At 32.5% G+C, this 16,323-nt stretch overlaps 1 protein-coding gene and 3 long non-coding RNA genes across 4 annotated transcripts; all 4 read right to left on the bottom strand.

The window, feature by feature from the left end:
* Nucleotides 1-938: 938 nt before the first annotated feature.
* LOC106438483 (putative F-box protein At4g09190) lies at nucleotides 939-2,135 on the bottom strand. Its single transcript, XM_022697562.2, has 2 exons — nucleotides 1,217-2,135; nucleotides 939-943 (listed from the first exon to the last, which is right to left on the bottom strand). Exons 1-2 carry the CDS (start codon nucleotides 2,133-2,135, stop codon nucleotides 939-941), a joined length of 924 nt encoding a protein of 307 aa, XP_022553283.1.
* Nucleotides 2,136-7,176: 5,041 nt separating this feature from the next.
* On the bottom strand, nucleotides 7,177-9,353 carry LOC125583639. Its single transcript, XR_007320681.1, has 2 exons — nucleotides 7,789-9,353; nucleotides 7,177-7,701 (listed from the first exon to the last, which is right to left on the bottom strand). It is a non-coding gene; the product is annotated as an uncharacterized LOC125583639 (long non-coding RNA).
* Nucleotides 9,354-9,495: 142 nt separating this feature from the next.
* LOC111203958 lies at nucleotides 9,496-11,799 on the bottom strand. Its single transcript, XR_002656370.2, has 3 exons — nucleotides 11,743-11,799; nucleotides 11,591-11,636; nucleotides 9,496-11,317 (listed from the first exon to the last, which is right to left on the bottom strand). It is a non-coding gene; the product is annotated as an uncharacterized LOC111203958 (long non-coding RNA).
* A 248-nt stretch (nucleotides 11,800-12,047) lies between these two features.
* On the bottom strand, nucleotides 12,048-14,578 carry LOC125583638. Its single transcript, XR_007320680.1, has 5 exons — nucleotides 13,038-14,578; nucleotides 12,859-12,971; nucleotides 12,675-12,788; nucleotides 12,457-12,607; nucleotides 12,048-12,365 (listed from the first exon to the last, which is right to left on the bottom strand). It is a non-coding gene; the product is annotated as an uncharacterized LOC125583638 (long non-coding RNA).
* Between the last annotated feature and the right edge of the window lie 1,745 nt (nucleotides 14,579-16,323).

The following is a 16,323-nucleotide window of genomic DNA, read 5'->3' as shown; positions in this document are numbered from 1 at the left end:
GACACTCGATGTCAAGAGACATGAGAAACGACCTAAGAGGTCGAAGTGGTCTAGATACGGCTTAGTAATGAACTTGGCCGATTACTCCCTTCCTACATATACATGAAAGATCACGCACCAGATGCGTAGAATGTAGAAACCTACACTGAGGTTCACATCAGGGGGAATAGTGCGTGTTGTACTCTTTTTCCTTCATCATGGTTTTGTCCCACTGGGTTGTCCTGATAAGGTTTTAATGAGGCAACATGAAGCGTACTACAAATCCTATATGGTTATGGCATCCCAGGGGGAGTGTTATAAATCATGAAGTGGATTGTCATTAACCAGGCCCGGTCCAAGACCGGCCAAATACCTAGAAGATGGGGAGATGGCCGAAGCCCTAGAGAGAGGAGAGAGAGAACCGACTTCAGGAGAGAGAGAGGCAGCCACAAAGCTTGGAAAAAAGGAAACTCTTTCCTAATCCTAGTGAGTTTAGGTTTTGGATACTTTTCATTTATCTTCATCTTGTAATCCTTATATAAAGGAACCCATTGATCATTAATAACATAAAAATATTCATTCTCTAAACTCTCTAATTACAACAACAATTAAAATAAAAACTTACTTACTTTGTTCTAATTTTTACCAATCATAGTTTTTCGTTGGACAGTTTAAACTTTCAGCCAAACTCTACCGAAGTTACCACAATTTTCTCTTCAATTCTCCTCTCATTCTCTTCCCAAGTGATACTTAAATACAAAACTAAATAAATAAACTAACTACGTGAAACATGAAACGTGGGTAAAAAGCAAAACATCCTAAACTTAAGGAAACATAATCCCACTACATAAAAAGTAATATGGAAACTAATGGCCACGTTCACTTCTTTCTCAAATACAATCTCATCAGGTTGTTGCTGTCATTGTTGGGAAAAATAGTAAAAAAAAATTACACAAGTGTCAGTCTAAGACAAAACGAAAAACCAATTATTACAATGACATGAGACTCTCAATGTGATTTGGTACAACACTTAAACCTTCTATAAGTTCGGATCCAAGTACACGGAGTCGCTTTAAATCGTCAATTGAAATTCCTAGAAACTTAACTTCTCTTGAACTGTTTTCCTTCGGATCAAAATATATAACTATGAACCCACTCCAATCATCAGAACTTAGGTGAATAAGGTCCCCACGACGTGTATAAATGGAGAATGGTGTATAAACATAGATAAACTCACCTGCGTCAGTAACACCTTTCAACTTCATATCCCTCAAAACCCAAAATGTCTGACGAAGATAAGGTGTAGGAAAGTGTTTGTATACCCATTCGTGATTCTCTGCGTTCACCAAGATCCACAATTCAATACCAGAGTGGCCATTGGAGCTTACCATCAAAGCTAGTCTTCCCTCATAAGATACGAAAAAGCAACCATCCCTGGACGGATAATTTATCAAATGGAACTTTTCAGACCTGACATGAAAGCTCATAATGGCATGAGCCAGAGAAAGACCAGAAAAACATTGATAGTATATGACTCCATTAATGCATATCACACAATCTGACATGCGTCGAGAATGACTTGGGAAGCCTTGGGATAGTATTCTCCATGACTCCTGCGATCCCAATGTAAGAATCCCAATCTTGTCTCCTGTAAGATGGCACAATGCTTTGTATTTACAGTCAATAGGATCATATCCCAAAGATCCTGTGATGTATTTGCCCTCGCTGCCTTCAGGTTCAGGTAAAGTGAAGAACCGTTTCATGGTTGGATTCCAAATCATGAGCTGCGTAGAAGTTTCCAAGTAAACCAAGCCGTGGACGGAATCGTAGCGCTGAAGGAAACCATCACGGGGGATTTTAAATTGATAACTCTCTGTTTGAGGAAAGGAGAAAACAAACAGCTTGTCGCGTTTGCTGAAGATTAGCAGATCACAAGGCTGTGATGATTCCGATGACCTAGCAGCGAATGACTTGATGAAACCTTGAGTTGTGGTGATGGAAGACCATAACTTAGAGACAGAGCGAGAACTCCCAATCGATTTAGCTGGCTGTCTTGAGAGAATCTCGCCCATTAGGTCGAGGGGAACATGCTCTATTGACAGAGATCTATCATTATCATCATCATGTGTTGATCCATCGATTTTATTTTGGTCCATACCTTTTTTGGTAAAACCCTAGTCTTTTCTTCCGTCTGCTAAAGCTTTTAATACACGAATTAAAACGGGTTTCTAATTTTTGGGAGAAAGAAAAGGGGAAAATATGTTAAAAATAAATTAAAGGACCAATTTTACAAATGTAACTGTCATATTGTTAGGATTATCAAATATTTTCCTTCATCCTAACAGAAAAAAATTTCTGGTGAATAATGATTATCCACTCAAAATTTATGAATACACAGTAAAAACTCTATAAATTAATCATGTTGAGACTATAATATTTTATTAATTTACAGAGTTACTAATTTACAATTTTTCAGATTTTATTTATTCTAAAATATAATTTTTATAACAGAAAATAAAATATTTTATTTTATTGTATATACATTAATTAAAATTTTGAAATACGAATTTATATGACATTTATTGTATTTTTTGGTAAAAATATAAATATGCTTCATAGAATTTAAATGTGGTTTTAGATATAATTTTTTGTACTAAATGTCATCAAAAATTGTCATGGATAATGATTATCCACTCAAAATTTATAAATATACAGAAAAAAACTCTGTAAAATATCTATAAAGTTATTAATTTACAAAAAAAACATTTTTATATTTTTTATTTCAAAATATAATTTATATAAAATAAAATAAAACATTAATTAAAATTTTAAAATATAAATTTTATATGACTTTTATTATATTTTTCGGTGAATATAAATATATTTCATAGAATTTAATTATGGTTTTAGATATAATTTTACGTACAAAATGTCATCAAAATATATTTAAATATTGAAATATAAATATAATTTCATTATGAACATAAAAAAATAATACGCTGGTTTGTTCTTATTTATATAAAATTTATATACGTGTAGACTGTTAATTTATGATTTTAGGGGGACTATATATTTACATAAGTTTTCTTAAAAAAATTATTTTATTATTTTATCGATTTACATCATATTTTGAACCAGTTAAATTTGAGACTTTGGTTTATCAACTTATTGAGTATTAAAGATATCAATCGGGCTAATCTGGCGCGTCGTAAAATCCTGAAATATTTGAGCCCAGTTTGGTTCGGTCCAAAAATAGTTTGGGCTTATATTCTAAGGCCCGATCTGGCTATATTAGTTCAGAATTTATAAATTTTAAAATATTTTATTATATAGGAACTTTTACTACTATTTAAAAACATATATTTTTTTATGAAAACTCAATTTCAAGTTTATTTGTTTTCAAATATAAAGTCAATATAAATTTTTTTTTTTAACATGAGTGCTTTAATAACCTTTAAATCATATTATAAACAAACCAATTTTAACCAAACTTACATAATCTAATCTTAACTAAAGTGATGATTGTTTATTTAATTTTTACTTTTTGGTTTTATTTTTTATGTTTTATAATTTGGTTTTAATTTTTTATTGTGCAATAGATTTTGGCTTTTTCAAAAACATGAATGGTGGTTTTGGATTTATTTTTTCAGAGTAAAATAAAATATTATTATACAAACTTTATTAAACGATTACTATATCACCAAAAATAAATATGTTATTAAATAAAAACTACAAGCTACATGTATAATTGCATTTAATTTTAGGGTGAATTTGCTAAATAACCAATTTTGGAGGCAAAATGAAGAATATAACTTTGATTTTGACATTATTAAGTCAATAACAAAAAAATTCAAATTTCATCTGGTTTTACCTATTTTTATAATAAGTTGCAGGTGAAAGAAATTGATGATGTTTACGGTGAAAAACATGTGAACCTAAAAAAACAAAATTGTATTGATAAAAAAAATCAATGATGCTCAGTGATGGAGGATGAATAGAGGTGGTTACCGCAACGGACATGAAGGGAAGATGCGGTGGTGATGGTTACAACAACGGTGGTGAAAACTATGGTAGTAATGGTTATGGAGAATGAAGCAGTCGTCAGTACATAAAAAAAGTAATCTTTCATGACAGAGATTACTGTAGTTGTGGTGGTGTTCGTGGTGATCACCAGTATAATTAGTGTGGATTGAAGAAAGAGACATTATAAATAGAATGGAACATATTAAATAGTATAATACATATTGTTCATATTTTAAAATGTCTATAATTGCATAGAATGAGGTAATACTTATCTCAAAATCAACTCAAAACCTCATGTAAGCTAAACCAAAACACTAATCACTAAACTTTAAAAGGAAATATAAACTCTAACCCAAATATAAAAATATGCACATAGTACATAATACGAAGTAATGTCATAATATAATAGTAACAAAAGAAATAACATAGTACATATTGTTTAAATTTTGAATTTTCTATGATTGCAAAGAATGAAGTAATTCGTACCCCAACATTAACCTAAAACTTCCACAAACTAAACTCATAACACTAATCACTAAACACTAAAAGGAAATATAAACCCTAACTCAAACATCAAAATATACGCATAATACATAATATAATACATAATATGAAGTAGTATCAAAATAGAATACAAACACAATAGCATAGTAGATATTGTTGCAACCTTTCATTCTTAAACTAACCTATTATAACTAACCAAACATTATAACTGAACTTTATTATAGCAACACAATTTATGGGACCCACACATAAATTAACTCGATCGCTACTAATATGTTTAATTTCCTAATCGATCATTCTTCTTAACTCAAGCAAAACGCATAATAGTTAAATTACATCTCTCCTTAGATACACCTATGAACTAAAAGAAGATAAAATACATATGTTGACCTTATTACTATTCAAAGTTGAAGAAAGTCATGCGAGTATACAATAACGTGTATTTATTTAACATAAGATATTATCTCTCATATCAATAGGTCTAACTCATTGTATGTTTCTAAACAAAAGAAATAATTTATCTACATTAAAATTGTTATAGTATTGATTATTACAAAACTTATAATCTGAAATGCATAACATAAATACAATGTGTTTAGTTTATATAACAAAATAAATATTTTATTCTTTTATGTAATATTGTAAAGTATATGAGAAGTTTAATTCATTTTTTTTAAAGTATTATAAGATTTTCTGGGTTTTCTCCGTATGAGCCGGTGTTGGTTCACAGGTTAATAACGGGTGTTTTGGGTCTTATTGGATTTGTAATCAATAGGTTTTCAATAAATCAGAATTTTATGGAAATATATTAGTTGGTAGAATCTCTGATAGAATACTACATGAAGAACACAAGTCCGTCCTAATTATATACAGCAACTGGGTTTTGCTGTTCGACCGCGAGTCTAGATCGAATATAAAAACATTCCTAATATCTTATCTCATTTATAAAACCATATATGTACCTCTACTAAAAGGAGTTTAATAATTTGTAAAAATTGAATGCCTTTTTGACAACATTTAAATGTATATACACTATTATTTCTCATCATTCCGTTTCAGTTTGGTATTTTGGTTTTTGTTTGGTTTTGGTTCGGTATTTTAGTTTTAGTGTTTTGGTTCTACAAATTTAGAAACTGTTTAGCAACTGTTCAATTATTTACAAAATTTGGGTTGGTTTCAGTTGGGTTATTTTGGTTTGGTTCAATAGCAAAGTTGAGAACTAGCAAATATGCAAAAAAAAATACTGATCAAATTTAGTTTTGGTTTGGTTCTGGTTTTTCCGGTAATTACGAATTTATAGATAAAAATATCAGATAATTTAGGTCTTTCAGTTTAAATATCGGATAATTCAGATTGTATCGATAAAATATCAGATGATAAAAAAATCAGATAATTCAAATATTTTTTAATATTTTGAATAAAAATATATTCGGTAAATGTTTTTGGGTACTTAGGTTTTTAAATAGCTTTTTTAGGATATTCGGTTATTTAGAAATTAAATATGTTTAATATTTTTAATTATGTAATTTATATTTTTAAATTCAAATACCCATTAGTCTCTCAGTTCGGTTTCAATATTTCGGTTCCACAAATATATGATATGTTCGGTTATTTATGAAATTTCTTTCAATTTTGATTTTTACAGTTTGGTGTGGTTCGGTTTGTAGTTCCGAATAAATGTGTCCTCGAAACCTACACTGTCTTATATATAAATTCATTAATAATAATGTAATTTCGAAAATAAATCTGTGTTTTCTAAGCTCGGGTCAAAATCTAGTTTATTTTTAAAAGATCAAAAAGATATTATATTTATCAGTTTTGAAGTATAATAGAAATATTTGAATCGGATAAATTTAGATTAGGATCTTCTGTAAAATTAGTTATGAAAAGAAAATTGTTAAATATTTAAAATATCTTGTTATTCATGTTTTCGTGTATTTGTTTTCACAAATTTACTCAAATGCCAGTTGACTGATTTTTGGAATACCATATGGGAAATTAGGCCTAATAACAGAAAAAAAAACAAATTCACTAACTATCCAAAAACACCAACTATCTTCTACTTTCTCTTCCTATCTCTTTCTCCTCTCTACAAATCTGATTTCTGATTCTTTTGGTCATTTGGCAAATAAGCACGTATTATATTAACAATTTATAGTTATTGTTTTAAAAATGTATATTTCCTAATATAATATTTTGATTTCACATTTTTTGAAGTTTCAACGTTTACAGGTGGTTGACAATAATAGTGAGATCAATATCTGCTTGAACTGCAAGATTCTTTTTCACGACGGGGAGAAGGGAACTTCAATATTCTTTATCATCATGAACTTCAAAAAAATTTATCAAACAGTTCACTAAAATATAATGATATTGGTGGTGGGATGAGAAGATTTTTTGTTGTCGTTCATAAATGATTCAAACCATATGTTTGTGTTATGTATATGAAAAATAACAAATATATAGAAATTGAAACTAAACCAAAGTCTGAGAGGGTCGTGATTCCTCTATTTAATATGTTTAATTAAGGATAATAATGTTAACGTGTATTTTATAGATTTATTATAACAAATTATGCAACCAATTTTAGATTTCTATAAGATGGCCAACTTACAAAAACACACATGAAATATGTTGTGTACTCCACTTCTTTTGATAGAGAAGAATAGATGTATCAATATTGTTTGCGAGATTGAAAAAGACATTTGAAGTTTTCCCCCTATTGTTACGAAATCAAATATTTTCTTTTATCCACAATAGCCAAAAAGAAAAAGAAGAGAATTTTTCTAAAAGAAATTAAACGACGAAAAAGTCTGAAAGGAACCGTGGAACGTTTTTGAGTGTTTGTTCAAAAAGATGCCGATATGGTTAGGCTATAAGCAACTGGTGAAGGCAGAATAGATTCATCGACGGCAGAAGTAAGAGGAAGCCCTAAGCTGTCTGAGAACTACCTCAAGACCAGAAGGCGGATGTGGAGGGTGGTTGTCTGGATCTGAATCCGAAGAGTGGTTCTCTGAATCCGAAGAGTTGTTATCTGGATCTGAATCCGAAGAGTCAGTGTTGTCTGGACCGCCCAGGGCATGGAGGGTATTCTGATACCCATACCGAGCCAAGTAGCTCTTCACCAGGTCTAGAGTTACGCTTGGAGAGATAGATATCTTCTCAATCTCCACGCTTGATAAATGTTTTGTGTCCCTAAAACAAGTGTCATTCATAATAAGTGGTCAAAACTGTTATCAGAGAAACATATGCGGACACATATATGGAAATTGAGGATCTTACCACAAGATCAAAACGAAACGTTTGGGGTTGGAAATTCACAGTGACTCTGCCGAGATTTCATTGAGAACAAAAAGAAAAAAAAAAAGCATAGAGAAGATTAGTAAAACAGAGAAAAGGCAATCATCAGTCAATGCACAAAAGAGAAAAGAAGAGACATACTCCTCGTTTTTGCTGTGTAGAGCCACTGTTGGGTACAGAACACCATTGAAGACCTTGGGGCTTGTCCCTACCAAAGATCCATTTTTGCTATCATCAAATAAGAAATGGAAGATGTCAGCAAATAAGAAAACTTGAAATGGATAGGATCTCTAGTTGGTTACTCACGTGAAAAAAAATTCCTGTGAAACATAGTCTATACCGCAACCCGTATACGTGCTTGCAGTAGTTTTGTTGGCAGCAGTTATAGTCAAACCCTTTCCTTGGAGACAGTGAATGAGGCCAGTGTCACCATGATAATAGCATTTCTTGAAGTCCGATGATCTACAATCACAAGTATAAATGAAGAAGTCCAATTTCACAAAAACAAAGCCAAACATTTGTGATATACCAAAACAGCAACGAAGAAAACAGTTTTTGCTCTCTTTGAGGAGAGAAAAGTACATGATGACCTCGTCCAAGAAACAAATTTGCTCAAGTTCACTGAATCGTTGCAAACAATGTACTGTGACAGAAACAAAATCAACATCCAAACGCACAATTTGCTCAGTTTCACTGAATCTAAACGCCGCACATCAAAGTTGCTTAAATCTCTTCTTTAGCGAATCACTTCATCTAGACCTAGTTTCACCTTAATCAGGAGAAAGGGGGCGAAGATAGAGCGCATTACCCTAGACTGTCAATCCAACTCGCCGTGGAGAAACCAGTAGCGATTCGCCCCTCAGACCCAGCGTTAGTCACAAGAATCTCCAAGTAGTAAGCGATGCACTTGATCGGCGCCTGAATTCGGGGCTGAACCATGCCCTCCATGCTAGAAGAACTGCCACCGTATGTGTACTTGACAGTGAGATTGTCATCTGAGAGATCGGTGAAAGGATCTTCGAAGTTGCTCTTATCCATCGCCCTCGGATATCTTGCTTCCTCTTCCTCTTTTTCCAGAAACCTCCGAGAAATAATTCGCCATTTTCGCCGGGAAAATAAGAATATATCCAAGAGAGAAAGCTTGTATCGGAGGCAACAAAGGGTCCGATTGTTGTTTGGGCTGTTGAGGCTTTGTGGTTGTGTAAAGCCTTCAAAGCAAAAAAATTGCCAATCAACTCTTTTAGTCTTTAGAAATTTGTAAAGCCTTGAAAGTCCATTTTAAAAAAAAAAAACTGTTTTTTTTTCATTTTTGTATTTTGTTCATTTTTGACCAAAATAAAGAAAACAATAAGTATAGTAATTAATAAAATAATTATCATTAATTAGTTAGGTTTTTAACATGAATAAAAAGTCATAACCTACTATTATTAGACATTAGTTTATTAAAATATAGAAACTATTATAAAGGTAACTGAAAATATTTACGAAAGATTCAAAATAAAAAAAAATAAATTAAATATTATTTTAAGAATATTTTTTTCAACATAAAACATGAAGAAAACCTCATTTCATCAAACACACAAAACCAACAAGTAAAGAATTATTTTGCTTTTCTTATCAACAATCAATATATATATATATATATATATATATATATATATATAGTTTTCTAAGTGTTACATTAAATTAATTTAAATCTTTTATTTCTACAGAAATGTCATCGTCTTCCTCTCGAAAGGTAATGTATTTATATGTTAAATGATTTTAGTACAACTTTTATGGATATTATGTTATATGAATATAATGTATTTTGGTTTAATATTTTAATAAAACAAGATCACATGGAATGATAACAAGACTCATGCATTCCTTGAAGTGTTTGTATCCGAACAAGAAGAAGAGAACTAGAAAGAGGCTCTCCTTTTAAAAGAAGTAAAAGAACGATTATTCGATAAATTTTAAAAAGCAACGGGATATAAACTGGTATGGAAAAACTTTAAGAATCATTATGATAGTCTGAAAATATGGTACACTGCATACAAAAGGTTAAGCAAAAAAAAAACTGGAGTACATGTTAATCAGACTACCAATGAAATCGAGATGGATTCGGAATGGTGGGATGATCGGTGCAATGTAAGCCACATTCAATAAGTTTTAACTCGTATACTATTTTTGTTATAAGAGTTTATCATTATTAATGTTGAAATAATTTCAATTAAAGGAAATTTCCGAGGCTAGTCATATAAGAAACAAGCCACTTCAAAATTTAGATTTGCTGGAACTGAAGATGGATGGGCAGTTGGAAATAAAATATTGGCTTCTCATGTGACTCTTATTTTTAGACTAACAATAAAATTCATTCAAATAAACTCATTCGTTTCTCACTTGAATCTTATTGTAAGAAATAAACTAAAAGCTATAAAAAAGACGTGACCATGACAAATTTAAACTTCATAAGCTTCTTATTTGAATTTTAGTTTTAGCCTACCAAAAATAATTTAATCAAATACTATCATAAAAGATAAAATTAAAAGCTATAAATATCATTTGACTATGACTAAGTATAAAGAAAAAAATTATTTGGCTTTGTGTTGGTAAAATGGTCAAAGTTGTTTATAGTTTATAATTTAACTATAGTCAAATAGCTTCATCCGCTTCTCATTTAATTTATATTTTAGCCTAACAAGAAATGATTTAAACAAATATTATCGTAATAGATAAGTTTAAAAATATATAATTATCATCTGACTATGACGCAGTATAAAGAAAATGAATCATTTGGCTTTTTGTTAGTAAAATAGTCAAAATTATTTTCAGTTTATAATTTAACTATTGTCAAATAGCTTCATCTGCTTCTCATGTAAATTCTATTTTTAGCCTAACAAGATATGATTTCAACAAATATTATCGTAAAACATAAAGATCTATAAATATCAGGTGATCATGATGAAGTTAAAAGCAAAAACATTATAAATTTCTTTAAACAAGCTGGAAAACCTTCTCACGATCATTTATTTTTAATATTTTTAAGACTTTATCTTTCGAAAATGTCATCGTCTTCTTCTTCGAGGAAGGTAGAGTTTACCACATATAATTATTATTTTTCAAATAATAAATATTAAAATATATATGTTGTATCATGTGTTTGCCATTTTCCAAGAGAGAAAGCTTGTATCGGAGGCAATAATTCGCCATTTTCTCTCCTAGTTTTTATTTTATTTTATAAATTAGACACAATATGAAAAGAAAAAAAAACAAATTATAGATACAAATGCTCTTAGACTCACTTATTCTATACTCAAAATCTTTTTTATTCAAATATCTAAAAAAAAAGATGCATGTTCTAGACGCCATGCAGTGGAAGCTCTGGGCAACACATTCTGGATATCTTCTCCCTTCTGAGCTGACCTATCTCCCAATGTTCGTCGCCCCTTGGTAATCTGAATTCTCACCTAATGAACCTCAAATCACCTCTACAGCTGTTAGTGTTGAATTGAGTGGAGTTCCTTATCTGATATTAAATGAGGAAAGTATGAGCAGGTTACCTATGATGATAAACAAACCAGTTGCAGTTGCTCTTAAAGAAAGATTATGGAGTGGCTAAGCTTATTATTATGGTTGACCTTCTGCAAGAGCTTGCATCTTGTATTATTTATGGATTTATCAATGGTAGTGAAGTTGAAATATCAGTTTCATACACTTGACTTCCTTTGAAATGTGGCAAGTGTAAATAATTTGCTCGAATTACTCAAAAGCTAAGAAATAGTAGCCAATCGTATCTTACCTTAAGATCAAAAGCAAACTTCTCCTGCCCAAAGTTGACAGTAACCCTGCCAACATTCAGAACAAAACCCCAGAGCATAACAATGAACCTCACATGCAAGGAGCTGGGAGGATAATTCAACAAAAAGAAAGGAAAGAATAAGAGGAGCATACTTCTCGTTCTGGCCATGTTAAGCGACGGTAGGAAACAGAGGACCCTTGATATACTTGGAGACAGTCCCTACCAGAGTTCCATTTACACAACAACCAAACATGTCAGCAGATAAGATATGTCAGAAGTGTAACATGAAATGAATTGGATCTTGATCTCCACTTCAAACATTGATTACTTACGTGAAAAAGAACTCCTGATAAGATTCTTCTTCCTCGTTGGCCACCTCTTCTCGATTTGAAGAGTGGGCGAAATTTGTGAATGAAGTGGGAGAAGTTCATTGAATCAAACACTAGATACGGAGTCGTTAGAGAGAATATCTCTTTGTTTGTTTCGTTGATTCAAAATGATCTTTGTACAAATGATGTTTGTATGTGATAAAAGCTATACCGAAAATAACCAGAGAAGAAAAAACAAAGTAACCCGGTTAATACAAACAAACCAAAAATAGCAGTAGCAATGTGTAAATTGGTGTGGTTTTCTCTGGCAGATTGGTTTCTTCATTCTTCTGGGTATATGAGCTCACCAGTGGACATATCACTCATACGTGGGTACTCATATGCTCTCTCATCCAACTGTTTCTGATTCAGTGTCAGCTTTTTCAGCAAGCGTTGAAGTTTGGGACCTATTAATTCACAAACATAACATACTTGTTAACATGGTACAGGTGCTAAGAGAACACACTTCAAACAGTGAAATGAAAAAAAGAAAGTTACCTTTCCCGAAGCTGCTAAGAATTGCTGCATTTACTTCACTAGCTGTCTTAAGCCATTGGGATTCGCCAAGAAAATCTTTCACGGGACATGTTGAAATGTTCTCAAAGACGAGAAGAGACATAACTTCCTCCACTTGTTTTAAAAATGCCATCTGAATAAAAACAGTCAGTACTATGATCTCTATAATCAAAAACAATACACGGAGATGAGAAACACACATCCTCGTGAAATGGTTTCAGATGAAGCTGAGCAAAATCAAATGCATCATTGTGTCTTTCCTCACGGATAAGTTGTATGAACTGTTGCTTAAGGAGATGGAAGTTTCTCAGTATCTGCACAAGTTTCAGGTTTTGATTATAACCACAATATTGATGAGAGAACACAGATCAAATCACAGTGTACCTCAGGCTTGAAAGCACTCAGCTCCTCTTTAGCAAAATTGAGATCTCCAGCTTTGATGGCTTCCACAATAGCAACTCGTTGGGTAATTCGCTCATCCACAAGCTGTATTTGAGCTGATAACACAACAAAGTGAGAATAGAAACACTCAAGAAACTTAGAAAAAAATGTTGAATCATTACCCTGATTAGAGATTCTTCCATGAATATATGGGCCGCTTCCAACTTTCCTTCAGTCACAAGATAATCCAAAACAATCCTATCCATATACGGCTTAACAATTTGTGCGGTATTCATCTCCTCCTCCCAATCTTCCGTATCAATTGCCATCTTCATCATCGTTTCCTGGACACAAAAACAAAAAAAAAAATCCAAAATTGCATCGATATACTACGAAGCAAACGAATCAGTGAAGAAAACGTGTGTTACGATGTCTTCCCGAGAAAGTCTCTCGCCTAGATACCACACATGAACGAACGGAAACGAAATCAAGAGTATCGATCAGAAACAGAGATTTCTAAGAATAGATAGTGCGGCAATAAGAGTTTTCCCGGAAAAATATTTGACTACAATGAGATCCAATCCAGACTATCTTTAGTCAGTCAATTTCTATCCAGATGAATTTCTAAAGTACGATTTGACCTAGTTTCAAGAAAAGAAAGAGCGCGGGGAGTTCTTTCCCTAGAAAATAATCTAAATTTTCCCGAGAAAATGTTACCTTGGAAACAGAGGGAAAGTCCCCAGGAGAATTGTTCCTTCGAAATTAAATTTGGAAGGGAAATAAACCGAACAATTAATAAACCGAGACGGCCCCGAATCTCAATTTATATGTCCATCTCTCGTACTATTTCCTACATATAATCATTTATGTTTTCTTTTTCTTCCATAAGTTATGTGTTTTTTTTATTCTTTCATCATTAAAATGCCGCCATTGATAATCTGTTAATTCATATAGGAAAAAAAGAAAAACAATAACCAGATCTTTTTTTTACATCAATTTTCTATTCAGAAAAAAAAAATTAGAAAAATTCCCTAGCATAATCATTTTTAACTTTCTATCACAAAAATATTCCTTAATGAAAAAATGATCGAAATAAGTTTTATTAAAGAATAAAAATGTATTTTTATCTTAAGGTTAATTAATTTAGACTTAGAGTTTAGATTTAAGGGACGGAGTTTTGGGGATAGAGTTTCATATTTTTAAAAATAAAAAAATAAATATTAAAAATTTTAAAAATAAAAAAGGCTATTTTGGTCATTTTCTTTTTTAACGACTATTTTTTGACAAAAACTTAAAAAATGCTATTCGAAAAAATTGCCCAACAAATTATATGAGTCATCATCATAGTGTGTCTATTCAGTTTTAGCTAGACTGAAATAAAATAAAAATAGGATTGGCAACACATTTAATGTGTGTTAAGCTGTAATTCATTTTAGAGTTAGCATTTAGATGTATATAAAACTCTAACATCTGTTTCTAAAGTAAATGCTGAGTAAAAGTCAGAGTTTCAAACTCTGTGTTAACCAAAGTGAACTCCATCATGGGATTCTGATACGAATAAATCTCGCCAGGTCCAAGTTCTTCAAGTTGTTGCAACTCCCCTACAACAACCATAGCTCCACAAAGGTCTAAACAAAGAATGGAAACTAAATGAAAAATGTAAAGTGAACCATCTTACACAACATGTTTAAATAACTTATCATAATAGAAACAAACTTAGACTTAACATACCAATACAATACATTGGATGCGAGAGACCTTTGAGTAAAGACAGCCATACTTTTCATTTCGAAGCTCCACTGTCAGTTTATGAGTTTCTTTCCCATTAGATGATACAACTTCAATTGGAGCCACCTACACAGTCTGACCTATTACATCTTGAACACAAATATATGAGTTATATCCTTCAAATATACACTCCGTATTAGAAGAAAGTAGCATAATTATAGAACTTACCAACCGAATAGTCCGTATTGAGTGTACCATCTCGAATGTCCTTGTAGTTGACTGGTTCAAAACCATTTAGGGCATCGGAAAAATCAACACAACTCCTCATGCGTGTTGTCAAGAGAAATCCAATTCTGTATGGATGTAGGGTTGTATGGTTGTTCGGTATGAACCGAAAGAGGGGTTGAGTGAAAAGTTGATGAGAATCTTTGAACCTCCTTGTGAAAGGAATGAATCAAACTGATTAACCAGATCCTTTTTCACAGAAGCGTTAATCTTAACACCCTACAAAGACCAATAAAAATAGTCGGAAATTAGATAATGACACATTAAGCATACTTAAATTAGTAACATGAAGAGTAAAGGATGCCTATGTTAGAGTCGATTAGAACCATCTCAATCGTTAATCCACCAGCCGCAGAATACTTCTTCCACAAATGTATGATCTTCACCCTAATCTTCCACATAGACTTGAACGGTTTCAAATCCAACACAACATTATCGCAGCAATTATAGAAGAATTAGTGAAGAATGCTTAGGTTTTGTGTTTAGGTTATGAGTAAGAAATGTTGAACTGAAGAGAAGATAGAGCTTGTACAATAATAGGGCAAGCTCTAGAAGATGTCCAGAAGAATTCAATCAAGCTTCAGAAGTGTTCTGAAGTAGTTATCTTGTGAAGTTAAGTATAGGAAAGACTTAGACTGATCATGTGAAGGCTTTGGAGGAGTTTGGGAGAAGATGGCAGTATGGTGCAAAGCTAGGGCGTTTAGTACGGCCATGTACGGCCTAGGGCAAACCATGAAGATGTATGGTGCAACCAAGAGGGAAGATAGGGCAATGTACAAAGATAGGGCAAGTGGTACGGACAGGAGGTCCGTACCATCGACCGTACAGCCCACTCCTCTCGCCTAAGTCATCCGGTTAAGTCCAAATCAAGATGTGCAATGTGTGGGCGGTTTACTCTGATCCAATCCTTTCCTTATGTCACCGTTGGAGTGTTGGATGCAAGGAGAATATACCAAAGGGATATGATGAGCTGAATCTTCAAGGGTGTGAGCTTGGGAGCTTGTGTATGTAGCGGAAGTCTTCACCAGGAGTCTGAGCAACCTGGCTCTGATACCATATGAGGTTTTCAGAGTACCAGTACTTGGGTGATGTAAGAACAGATGAGAGATTTGTGTATGATGAAGTATGAAGAATAGAAAAGAGATTAAGAGAATTAAAGAGAGTATGGGTGAAAGTCTAAGAGATTAATGGAGAGTATGAGAGATTAAAGAGACTAAGAGACTTAGTAACAAGATTAGGAGACTGAGTAACCAGAGCCAGGTTGCTCAGACTCCTGGTGAAGACTTCCGCTACATGCACAAGCTCCCAAGCTCACGCCCTTGAAGATTCAGCTCACCTTGTCCCAAGCTTCTACCTTGAAGAGTTCTTTAACAGTCTTGTTCATCCGGCTTCAACATGGAGTCCAAAAGAGCCATTGTCATTGCTGTTACTTTCAATAGTCCCAACTACCTCCTC

The sequence above is a fragment of the Brassica napus genome, chromosome C3 (genome assembly GCF_020379485.1).
Source record: "Brassica napus cultivar Da-Ae chromosome C3, Da-Ae, whole genome shotgun sequence".
Classification (NCBI taxonomy): domain Eukaryota; kingdom Viridiplantae; phylum Streptophyta; class Magnoliopsida; order Brassicales; family Brassicaceae; genus Brassica; species Brassica napus.
Note: the sequence above shows the minus strand (reverse complement) of the source record. Positions and strands in the feature narration are given on the sequence as shown.